This window comes from Parasteatoda tepidariorum, chromosome X1, assembly GCF_043381705.1.
Source record: "Parasteatoda tepidariorum isolate YZ-2023 chromosome X1, CAS_Ptep_4.0, whole genome shotgun sequence".
Lineage (NCBI taxonomy): Eukaryota > Metazoa > Arthropoda > Arachnida > Araneae > Theridiidae > Parasteatoda > Parasteatoda tepidariorum.
The window spans coordinates 83,457,549-83,470,651 of NC_092214.1; the positions used below are offsets into that span (position 1 = coordinate 83,457,549).

Sequence of the window (13,103 nt, forward strand, 5' to 3'; positions counted from 1 at the left end):
AAATTGAAACATAAATTGGTGTATAACATTCTTAAATTTGATTATATGGTACTATGGTTGAAATTGAGAGAACACATATGGTTCAAGTTAGTACTTTATTATGGCTGCCACAAACTTGCACGGTATTATGATTCAAGGTATTGTTATTAGGGTTCAAAGTTGAGCTAATTTTATTATAAATGTATATCGGTCAGGCTTAAAAATCATAAAAAATAAACCTGAAGCGTTTGTTAATTGTTGTCGTTATTTATTAGTCAAAAATATTAAAGACCGCTTTATGAAGATTCGATTTAGAACGAAGTCTATAAAATTGCTTCAAAAGTATGTTAAGCATAGTCATAGTGTGAATTAATTCTTCAAAATCTCTTTAACATAATGATTTCAATTGATTTTCACAAATTTATAAATTACGTCGAAGAAAGTTTGACACGAATTATGCTCATGGAAGTTGCTGCTGTACAGTTCATGTGCAACGAGTTAACCCTCCAATCGTGCATAGGCGGGTCTAGAACAAAATCCCTGCAAAGTCTATATTTGACATTTTAAAATTCCAACTAGGTATCCATTTTTGCACTTGGGACAATTTTTCAACTTTATTTGGAAACATTTATTTTATATATTCTTATACATATTTTAGCGTACAATCAGATAAAAATGAATATTCCTTTAAAAATTCTAAGGGCACGTATTGAATATTGAGATTGCTTGGCCCTTGCGATATTTTATTTCAAAAGGTAGATTAAAAGGACGTACATTATGTGTCACTAAGTAATTTTAAATGCGAAATTTAAAAATAATAAATTTTTAAAATGAAATGCCACGATATTTGCTTTCAATGCTCTGCTTCACTACAGTGAATAATGTTAGTTAACCACTTTTATAATATTGTTTCACCCATTTTCCACAAATGAAGTAGCTGATCTAAATAAAAATTTCCATAAAAATGAGAAAAAAGTTGTTTACGCAATGTTTATTATTGAACTGGTTGATTAAACAAAGATTAACAAAGGTTGATTAACAAAGATTTAAAATTACCTGAAACTGAGAAAAAAATTTTGGTCAAAACTACCAGAATATAGTAAAATTTACCATGCCTTTGGCTCTTTGGAAAATATATAGAAGCTCGGTTATTTTTACCAAAGCACTTAGGTAATGACTTTTGGTAAAATTAGCATTAAAAATGGGTTTTTAGCCATGCTAAGTGGCTGCAAATTTGGTAATTTTATCATGTTTCCTTAGAGCAGGACATAAAAACCATTTATACGGTTAACTGCAATTTTCAATTTTGAATTTTTTACTAAATGTGTGGTAATGCGTAAGTACTGTGTAAAAACTATAATTTTGAAATCAAGAATTTTCGGTAAACCGTTACCATATGAATGGAAAAATTACCAAGTGAATTGTTTAAATTCCACATATTTTGATATTATTATCCAGAATTGTTTCTTTTTATTTCATTTTATTGTTTTTTTAATTTTTAACTAGAAATGTTATTATCAAACAGTTCAGTATTTTTTCCAGAATTTCCTTCACTATGAGTTAATGTTAAGATTTTAGTTTCTCAGACTAGGGGTGGCCGAAATCAAGGCTTGTCTAGAATGTTAAATTACAATGATATGGTTTGTTAGGGATTTAGCGTGTCCAGATTTTTCGCTTGCAACGCATTTTAGTAATGATATTAAATCAAGGAATGAATTATCGACGATAGTCTTTTTTTTCTGAGAAATCGTTGAACATTTCTTACCTTCTTCGCGGTGAGTTTTACATTTCGAGGAAATTTTGATATGAGAAAAATGCATAATAATGCATTTTTTCAAATTGGGATTAATTATAATATTATTGAAAAGATTTTACGAAATATTGCAAGATAAGATTTTTAAAAAAAATCAAAATACTTTAAAAAAGGAGGAAAAATTCTGCTAAAATTTCTGCATTGTATGGTAATGACCTATCGGGCAAGAAAAACCATAATCCTGGTTAATAAAGCCAAAATATATAGTATTTAAACCAATAATTTTGATTTTTTTTTCTTCATATGGTAACGGTTTACTGGAAATTCTGGTTTTTAAAAATGTAGTTCTTATTACCACATATTTAGGAACTAAATACAAAGCTGAAAAGAAAATTTCTCCGAATAAATGGTTTTTATGCCTTGATTTAAGGTATGATGATAAAACTAAATTATCGACACTATGAGTATCAAATATTTAATAAATTTGTTTTTTAAATGTTTGTTTTTTACCATTTTAAAACGGAAGAAAAATTTGAAATTTCAACATGGTTCTCATCTTCTTATAAAGATAAATGCTTAATTTTTGTACTATTTTAAAATGATAAATAGTATTAGATATTTAACAACTGAAAAATTTTAATATTTTAAAGATTCCTATATTCAGTTAATTTAAAGATTCTCCTAAATGGGTCTTAAAGTAAATGTATTTTTATCGAATATATACTTTAGTTGACATGGTCAGATAAACTAAAACTTAGATGTGTCAAATCACAACATCTGATTCGAGATAAGATGTTTTAAATTTAAATTATCTAATGATATTGAAAGATAGAAAAGAAATACTGCTTAAGTGTGGAAGCTAATATGAATTTAGAGGAAATACAAAATGTGAATCATGACTTTCTAGAGCAAATGCAGTATTATTATTATTATTTTTTGTGCAAACGACGATATTATTATTATATTTTTAAATATTTTTACGAACTTGGCAGGAATTTATTATCTACTATTTCGTTGCATAGCTCTTACCAGCTCAATTAAATTTCTTCAAGCTTCCTTAATTCTTTAAGATAGTTTTATGTTAAACTATTTATAATTTTAACTACAAATGGGTTCTAAACATTCATATATCAAGTTCATTCATTGAACCAGTGATAGAATCAACCTTATAGGAATGAAAAAGTCATTTAAAAAAAAACAATCAATGAAACAATAAGTATAACCATTTTAGATTTAAAGAGTTAAAAATATTTTTAATGATTGAGATTATAAGGCCACAAATATAATATATATATAACAACTTTTTTTTAGAATTACGTTTTTTCAAAAATGTCATTTATAACTTGTGAAATAAGGAATAAATTTAAATGGCTTATGGAAAAAAAGGTGCCTAAGGTGATTACTGTATCTTAACTATCACGTACAACAAGGATAATTTAACCATCATGTACAGATATTAATAATCTATATAAGTATTTAGTGCTCGCGAAGCTTTAAACGTAATGACAAACGAACTTTAATTCCGATTACTAAAGCAACAAGGTGCAAATGCAATAAGGCATACCGTTGGCATTTACAATAAAATAAAGGTAGGAATAAACTTGGCAACAAAGACAGATTAGAACTATGCTAATTGTATACATAATTACCAGCAAGTGATGTGAATACTTTGTAATTCTTACTAGCTTGATTAAAAGTCGTTATGGTAATTTCATGACATAAGTATAATTTTTAATACATATGCACTTAAGCATTTTTTTAAAATTCAAAATCTTTACATTGTGAAATTTATTCAGTGAACCAGTTATCGAATCAACCTTAAACAAAAAAGTATTTAAAAAAAAAACAACCAAATGTGACCTATAACTATCACTACTTTAGGTTCAAATAGTTAAAAATAGTGATAGTATAAATATAATGCATATTAACACATATAATACATATTAAATTCATTATTCTTTTGAATTTTATTTTATTTTTTAAAAAAAGTCATTTGTATGTTATAAAATTATGATTATGTTTAAATTTTCTGATAGAAAATAATCATAGAAACAAACCTCGCATTTGTCCACATAGCAAGGTGATAGCTGTACGATAGGTTGCTTAACCATCACGCACAGATATTAATTTCTATATATTATTACTTAATAAAATAAGTCACAAAGTTCAAAAAAATAACAATAAACGAGGTTCAATTCCTATTACGGGAGCAACAAGGTGCAGGTAGAGAAAGGCAGACTGTTCGTCTCGCATTAGAGTTGACTTACCAACAAAGACAGATTTGAACTAACCCATCTGGACTATTAATAACCAACAAGTGAAGTAGATAAATAAGAAGAATTTCATCTTGCAGAATTTTTTAATGAGAGGGTGGTGCGAACACAATATCCACGTGATCAAAGCAAAGCCAGAAGACCTCGCGCCCGCTTTGTTGCTAAGATTGGTTGCCCTGGTAACCATCGCCACCGTTACATTAGGTCCAAGTTAAGGAAAAACTTTATAATACTTGATACAGCACTTGAGAAGACGTGTAAATAGGTCTTTTATTGACTTATCTATTAAGTATGCTTGATGTTTGATTTCATATTAAAGGGTATTAGAAAATGATTATGTTTTCCTATAAAGAAACTAAAAACAAACTTGAAATCGAAATTAGGGCCCATTAAGTACGTTCAAACAAAAATTCCTTAGAAATCACTTATTATATTTCTAGCTTAAATAAATATAATTGCTGGCTAAAATAATTATACTTATAACAAAAATTTAGATTAAGGAATAACATAAGAGAAATCTTCTTTCTCTGCTGGGAAGCATGTTCGTCGGAATAAAAATAAATAAATAAATAAAGTGCAGGACCGACAGAGGGTTATTACATCATTAAAATACCTCAGGAAAAAAATATTTAGCATCTCTTCTACAAGTTCACAATTATTTTTAATTAATAATAAATTGGTTAATCGTTTTAACATCACAGTTCATCGATTCATTGTTTTAACATAAAGAGGAAATGGTGTCTCACTTGTAATTGTTATTTTATTTAATTTGCTTCGAAAATTAAAGATGTGCTGAAAGGACTAATGTAATTTGGAGAGTATCAGTCCATGTGCACTGATAAAGAATTCCAGATAAAATTACAGTGAAAGGTACAGGTACACCGAGTCCTGTACTTTTTACTGTATAATCCATTTTTACCGGTAAATTTTATGGAACAAAAAAGCTGATATATCATAATTTTTCCAGGAATATTTACTGTAAAATCACTGAACTTCTGTAATAAATAAATGTTACTGTAAAAATTAAAGTATAATATTTTACGGTAGAAATAGATTTTACAGCAAAAGTGATTTTACAGATGCTGTACTCAGTGTGCCAGTATTTTCTACCGTAATTTTATGCGGAATTTTTAACAGTGTATACTTAAGGAATTAGGAAAATTTTGTTTTAAAAATGGTCTTTCTTAATAATTAGAATTAAAATGTATATACTTTCAAAACTTAGAACTCAATAGAGATAAAGCAATTGAAAACTTTTAGAAAGAACTTGTTAGTATTTAAATTTTTGTATTATAGTCTATTCGGTATAACTCATTAAAAAGTTTTTTACGATTGTTATCAAAGCAAAAAATTATTTTTATAGTGTTTTTTGCATACAATTAATATAAATGTTAAGAAAAAATGCTCATGCAAAATTATTTACTTTGAATTTACAAATATATTTTCAGCAAAAAGTTTTAGCATTGGGTAAAGTGCTTAATCCCTATCTAGTAATAAAAGTGTGCAAAAAGGGATTGGCTATGTATACAATTGTCACAATCAGAGACAGTCTCCTTCTTGAATCTGTTTTGATTTTTCTTGATGATAAATACATTTGTCGCAGTATTTTCTTAACTTCAAAGTATAAAGAACTCTGTTCTCCCATTTTTTAAGAGATATGTTTGTAATGAATTTTTTTTTAAATTTTGCTCAATTTAGAAACTATTGCTTAAAAATCTATCAACATAGCACAAAATCTAACATAGTATAAAAAAGGCACATTTTCAAGTGCAAAAAGGAAAACACATTTTGGAATAAATAAATGTAAAAACGACAAGATTTCGGAATCTGCTTCACCATTTCAAATATTTTAATTTTATTTCATAACAAGCGTTGAACAACCGACCCACTTTTGGGTGTACGACTATCAATGTTCAGCTTCGAAATTTTGCAATTTTGAACCCGGAAGACAAGGGAACTCCAGGATTAAGCACTGAGATACACTAGCATTTACGGTTGTCTTTTTGATGGAACTAACCCGCATTCCCGTAACATATTTAGGCAAGTTAGGAAAAACTCCCACGGCTATTCCCCGGAACTCTAACCATGATTCGTCTACCAATAAGAATATTTTATGTCAGAACTGTGGTCAGTGATAATCGAAAGCAGAATTTCCGATCGATCAGCCATTTGGAGGCGAGCGCCCCATCTCCTGAGCCACCACGAGTCGCTCCATTTAACTGTAATTTTTTTTTTAAATTTACTCTTAAGTACAAAGACATTTTTTAACGATAAATTGATTTTGTTAAGCTATAAAGAAGCCTAAAGTCTGAATAATAAATTTTTAATATATTTAATATTCATTTAATTAGCGACAAATTAACCACGAGAAGATGTAACCTCTTTCTCAACTGATACGCTTGATATCCGCAACCGATATTTTATTTTCGTGGTTAATTTATTTTTCTTCTAATTAATTAGTTAATTAGTTTATTTATTGATTTATTTTCTACTCGTAATTAGCTTACAATATATGTTTTATGTACTTGCAGTTAACATGACAGTTTAAAAACCTTTTTTAAAATTTCGCCTAATTTTTCAATTTTACAGCCTTGGCCGTCTTATTAAATTTCCTTCAACTATCAGACGCCTTGGTCCACAATGATTGACTTTTGGAGTCTTAAAGCCCAACATTAAAATTTTTCTAAGTTGCACGTTTAAAATACTGCTTTGTAGACTGATTCCACATGATCAGAAGAAAATATATTTATTTATATTAAATGGTTGAGTGTAGATTTTAATTGCAGAATAACCGAATCCAGCTATACTACGCCTAATGTACACGGTATTACATAAAATAAGAAACCTGTTATGGTTCTCTAAACTTATTCAGATTTTATAATAAGGTTGTGCACTGTTTCGAAAAATTTACCAAACCACACTAGCAAGCACAGAATTAGATCAGAAACATTGTCACGGAATTAAACTAGAAAAACTTTTTTATCAACCTAGTGCTTATTAGTAAAAAAAATATATTTGTGTGTTAAAGTTTCGCATCAAAATACGAAATAAATACAAAAGAAAAAACAAGTAATAAAATAAATAATGAAAAAAGAGAAAAATAAGTAAGTTAAATTAAAATAAATAAAAATTTAAATAAATAAATAAAAAAAAATAAAACAAAAATAAATACAGAAAACTAGATACGTAAATAAAGTAAAATGAATAAAAAAAAGACATCTATACTTTCGTTTAATACTAAACAATACAATTCAGAAAGTTTTTTATGAATTTGATATTTTTTACTATTGCTAATTTAAAAATGTAACCCTTTAGTTTATATTTTTATCACGCATTTCTCTTTACTTGTGACATTTTGAAACAAAATTGTGACATCATTTATTTACATTTTTGTCATCAAACACGAGCCATAATATGTCGTTGATTATTTTAGATCAAGATGAAAGCTTTCATTGTTTCAAACTCGTGTTCAATTTGTGTACAATATATATATTTTTAATATATATATAAAGAAAGACTACGTTCCAAGCTAACACAATAGCGCAATTTAGTGGAAATAAAATAATAAAATAGATAATATGATGCAAAGTATATGAAGTAGATATGCTAAGAAACTGTCAATAATTTGTTTTGTTAATAATTTGGAAATACAGATTATGACGGATTCTTTTACATAATAAATATTGGCATTGTTTCTTCAAAACAATTATTTTAAAAACAAATTATTTTGAAACTTAGTTATACAGTTATTGATAAAACAGTGTATTTAAAAGAGTGTATAAACATTTAAAATTAATAGGATTAATTTACTGAATTCAAGAGTTCATAATTTTTGAACATTAAAAGTTTGAATTTAAAGTTAATCCCAAACGTGTTATATACAAATAATATTTCACTTTTGCTAGGTGTTTCGTAATGACCACCCTTGTTATATTTTTTTAAGGCCTTGTTTAAAAAGAAAAAAAAAGGTAACTGTGCATTGTACGTAAAAAAAACCATATCTTAATAATTAGAGACCTTAGTAATTAATAATCCAATTAATAAACAAATAACAATAATTATAATTAGTAATTAATGATTAATACTTACATTAATCAAAAATTAAAAATCAATTATTAGATGAACAATCAAAAATTAGATAAATAATTAGAGAATCCTAAACATCGGGTTTTCACGTGCTGTGACGGAAACTTAAATGGTTTTTTGGTCTAATGCATGCTAATTAATTTACTCTGTAAATATTCTAAATTATAAAACTAAACAAAAAATGTGTTTTTCTTTTAATAAACATACATTTTTCGACTGATTTCAATTCTTGACTTTCAAAACATGGAGGACGCAGTCGCAAATTGAAAACTATTGTTCTGATGGAGAACGGTCGGAAGTTGGTACTCTTAGTATTTAATTTATTTTCTCCATATTTCGACACATTTTTAGAATTATTTAGGAGAAGCAAAAAATTTAGCCCTCAATGTAAAACTCATTTCCATGGGAAAAAATGCTTTTCTTATAATTATTTTTTGCCTTTATTGTTTAATTATTGAATGGTTGGAAGCTTTGTCTAATTCTAAGACTTCCAAATTTTTAACTGAATTTTAAAATATATCAATTCAAGTGAAAAAAATCCATAATCCAAACGAAATCGATAGAATAGATATTGAAAAATACTTTACTTAGATTGATCTTGAAAATTGCTTAAAATTATTTTTAAGTAGATTAGGAAGAGTGTATTTATAAACATTATTGTTGATTTAAGATACAGTTTTGAAGGTAAAATAAAATTTTAAAAAATCCCTGAGTCGATGATGAGGGAAAAAAAAACCTTAAATAGGAACTTTTTTCCGTTGCAGATTTGAATTTTCCAGAAAAATGTATTCCACTCTGACCTACAGAGGTTTTTGCATGTTGGCTTCAATCTAATTGCAAAATGAAATAATCAGTAAATAGATTGTTTCTTACCTGAAATGTATAATTGGAGGTGTTTTTATTTTTGATCTTCGAGTTCCATATAAAAGCATGTCCCACAGATCAAAGTCTGACATTTTCTTTCTTCATTTATTTAACTCTGATAGTTTTTCCATTTACACAAAAAGCCAAAACTACAAGTTTAAAAAAATTTCTGTAATAAAATAACGCTATATAAATATTTATTTTTATAATGCTGTTCTGTAGCAAGGGAATTAAAAATAAACTTTCCGAAGTTTAAATTTCGGTAATATTAAAATGTACTAATATAGAACGATCCTTAATCACCTTCATTAACATATGTTAAAAGTCCTTGAAAAAAATTTCCATAACATACGTTGATAATTTGCAGAATGCTTCAGCGCAGAATTTTGTTTTCTTCTAGAATTTATATCACTTTTGTTAAAGCCAACAAAGTGAAAATCGAAATAAATGTATCGAAACATCTTTTAATGTCAAATGAAACGAAAAGAAGTTTATAAATCCATGGCGCGTTTTCTTTTGCATTTAAGTGGTAGATCTTTTCCTCTGTAGTATCCAAATTCTACAGATTGCAAAAATAGTTAAAATATCATAGTTTATTACTTATTTCCAATGACATAGTTGACTATATAGAAATGTTTTTAAAAATAACTTTCCAGTTCTAAAAATTTTTTGATTAAATTTTTATTTACTTCTGATCTTTTTTTTGTTTAAATAATCAAACGTAAAACAGAAATCTATGAACGGATCACCATTTCTTTCAACGGAACCAGCCCGAGTTTTATGTATAAAAACTGTAATACTAGTTTAATATGATTTTATAAGTAATTTTCAGGAAAAGAAGAATATTTTAAAATAATGATATTAATATTATAATATGAATAAATATCCTTAAATTAGTATTAATGGAAAAAATGATTAATCAAATTGGATAACGGGGCATTTTCAAACAATTTTTGTTTTATGAAATAAATTATCTTATAAAAATATTAATAAAAAACTTTTAGATTCTATATAAAGATGTTTAAAATTATAAACAAATAGCTTGGGAAAAAATTGGTTCAAAAATAATTTTTAGTTTTGCTTTTGTAGAACATAAGTTAATAAGCTTAAAAAAAAAACTAAGTTTTTATTGGCCACTGTTGTACTTGATAGATTTTCAGGACGCAATGGCAATTCAAGGGACATTTATAAATAAAAGATAAAGTAAGAATATTACAAAAGGAATTCATTATTTAATATTTCGCTAATAAATAAAGCTAATTGTTTATCGCAAATAAGGGGGGGGGATCTTACTATATAGCGTATGAGTGTCTTTTTTTTTTAAATTTTAGTATTTAAAAGCTACTACCAGTAAAAATAGATTTTAACTCAATACTTATGTAGAGCTAATACGTTATCAATTACTGTTTTTAAGTTTAGTAAGACAGTAAATATTTTAAATTAACAAGTTAAACAGTATGATGGAAGCTGATAAATACTTTAAAGTGACTTGAGTCACATGCCGAAACCAGCTCACGTTTTCTTTAACGTTACAAGCAAATGAAATTGTAACTTTACAGTTACGTAGCTGCGTAAATTACATAGCCGCAATCATTATAACAAGTTATGTATTTAATATTTATTTTGACACATTTAGCAGATTACATTTTATTAACTTTTAAACTCATTAGTTTTTTTTAAAAAGAAATCATTCATTTTATGATAAATTTAATTTCTTAAACTAATTTTACAATTTTTTCAAAACTTAGCTATGATGAAAATATTCAAGTGTGTAAAATTCCAAATCAATACTTAGCTCAGAAAGCGGAATTTCAAAATTTATTTTGGCGCATAATATGTTAAATAGTAACGAAATATTTGAAAAAATAAATTTAGCACCTAACGTTTTAGGCATAGTTTCTTTAATGGATTACTGAGTAAATATTCGTAATTACATACTGATAATTCTTATTTCATATTGTGCTGCTTAACTTATCTCTGAAATATTCAAGCATGGAAATATAATTTTAGTAAAAAACTGCGCATAAATGCATAGTAAAATTTCCAGCTCATTTTTATTCCAACAGAACCATTCCTTTTCAAAAAAATAATCTTACGAGTAAAATAACTTTATTTTTCGCATAATTTGGCTCACATTTTAAAACGTGATGCAAGAAATGACGAGGGGTCAGGGAGCTTTTGGTGACTTTCTTTACGTGACATCTTTTGAAATTCTCGTAAGGGTGTGGTCTTTTATTCTTTCTTATGAGTTCTTCCGCTTCCTTTAAGAATCACGTTAGGATTATTGATTATAAATGGAATCTTGGCTGAAGCTATGACACTTATCATCGCGACAAAGCCGCACGAATAAGCTTTGCTGTAAATAAACTTCTCATTAAAACTCTGGAGAGTGTGACAGAAGGGTCGATGAAACCGGAAATAAAAAGTTAACTACGATAAATATGTGATGCATTTCCGGATCATTGATATAAATATTGCATCTCCTTTGAAAGATAGCCAGACATAATTAATATTTAATTTTCTAAAAAATCTGATTGTATTCATGCTGTGGTTCATGGAAACGCTGATGAAATTTGCATGTTTTATACTAAAAATATTTACGTATTTATAAAAGTTTTAAAAAACTTACAAATTTGTAAAAAATTTATATTTTACAAATTAAGAAAATTGTTGATGAACATGATTACAAATATTAGAAATCGAGATTTACAAATTAATTAAATATTTTTTGTGGTTGATGATGTATAGATTAATCTGGATTATTGATATTTATTAACCAATACGATAATAATATTTAGAAATATATTTTCACAATGCTTCACGAATATCATGTCTAATGGTAAATAGGGAATTGTAGACAACAATATAGATTATTATCGATAACAATAAATATGCGATAAGAATTTAATACAATAATTGTGAGACATTTCTCTTTCGGTTCGTGTTAATGAAACCCTCAATAAGGATGACAAAGGATTATTTCAGGTATAAGTATTTATTTCGTCATCTCTGGATTATTTATGAGTAAAAAGTAAAATATGAGTATAGACATAATCTACATGGCATTAAAGTCCGGAGCTCTCCTGCTCCCTTCCAGTTCATACGAGGGTTTTAAATTAAATAATGGCAATTTAACCTTGAAACTCACAGAAGGGTGAGCATGCGCAAATAGGATATGGGAGCGGTGAGGTGGCGCTGTTGTCGATGTGTAGAGTGCAAAATACAGTCGATCTGCTTAGAAGGGTAGTTGTTGTGTGGCGTTAAAGTGAGGAGTTTCGTTTCCATCACTCTAAAGCATGTTTTCAAAAGGCTTAATGACGAAAAAGACTAGATGCTTGAACCCATCGTGCTACTGTCCAATACTGTAAGGGTCCCCAACCCTATGCCCGCGGGCACCATGGCGCCCGTCGATCGATCTAGGTGCGCCCGCTGCTTGTACCCAGCAATAAAATATTTCAGTTTTCCATTTTCGCAATAAATGCTATGCAAATTTTATGCTATGCAGATACATACTGAGGTACGCTGGCTCAGTAAAGGTAAAGTACTTGATAGATTTCTACATTTAATTAGAGAAATAAAAAATTACCTTGTAGCCAAAAATCAAACATTTTTAGAACTAAGAGATCCTCTTTGACTAGCAGATTTGTCTTTCATAACGGACATAATGAAAAAACTAAATAATTTGAACTTGGAGCTGCAGGGAAAGGACAAACATGAAGCAAAAATGATAGAGGCTATAAACTCGTTCAGAGCTAAGCTAGTTTTGTGAATATCACATTTGAAAATGAAGTGTCTTGTGCATTTTCCAAACATGAAAAAAATGATAGGTGACAGTGAAATTGGCTTATTAACATTTGTCATCAACCTCCAATTGCTTCAAGATCAATTTAAAAAGCGCTTTCAACAATTTAATATCATCGAGCCTTTAATAACTTTTTTGTTAATCCTTTTACCAACCAAATAAACCGTAATAGCAACATACATTTCAGAGTTTCTTCAAGTAAAGCGAGAAGAATTGGAGATAGAAATTGTGGATCTTCAGAATGACATTATCCTCAAAACTATTATATCACATGAGAAATTCTGGAATATACTTGAAGGAATAAATTCCATTCTTAAAAAGAGCATCATATTCTCCCAATTATATA

General features: G+C 27.7%; 1 protein-coding gene across 5 annotated transcripts in view; it reads right to left on the reverse strand.

The window, feature by feature from the left end:
• Window positions 1-13,103, reverse strand: part of LOC107453215 (cyclin-dependent kinase-like 4) — a 122,408-nt gene that overhangs the window by 57,921 nt on the left and 51,384 nt on the right. The window contains exons 1-2 of one of the 5 annotated variants that reach the window (XM_016069944.3): window positions 10,890-11,336; window positions 8,965-9,104 (exon numbers count right to left, since the gene is read on the reverse strand). The exons of 1 other annotated variant lie outside the window; for it this stretch is intronic. In XM_016069944.3, coding sequence (XP_015925430.1) covers window positions 8,965-9,047 — 83 coding nt within the window. In that variant the 5' untranslated portion in view covers window positions 9,048-9,104; window positions 10,890-11,336. 3 more of the 5 variants (XM_016069943.3, XM_016069946.3, XM_016069945.3) reach the window with 3 other exon arrangements.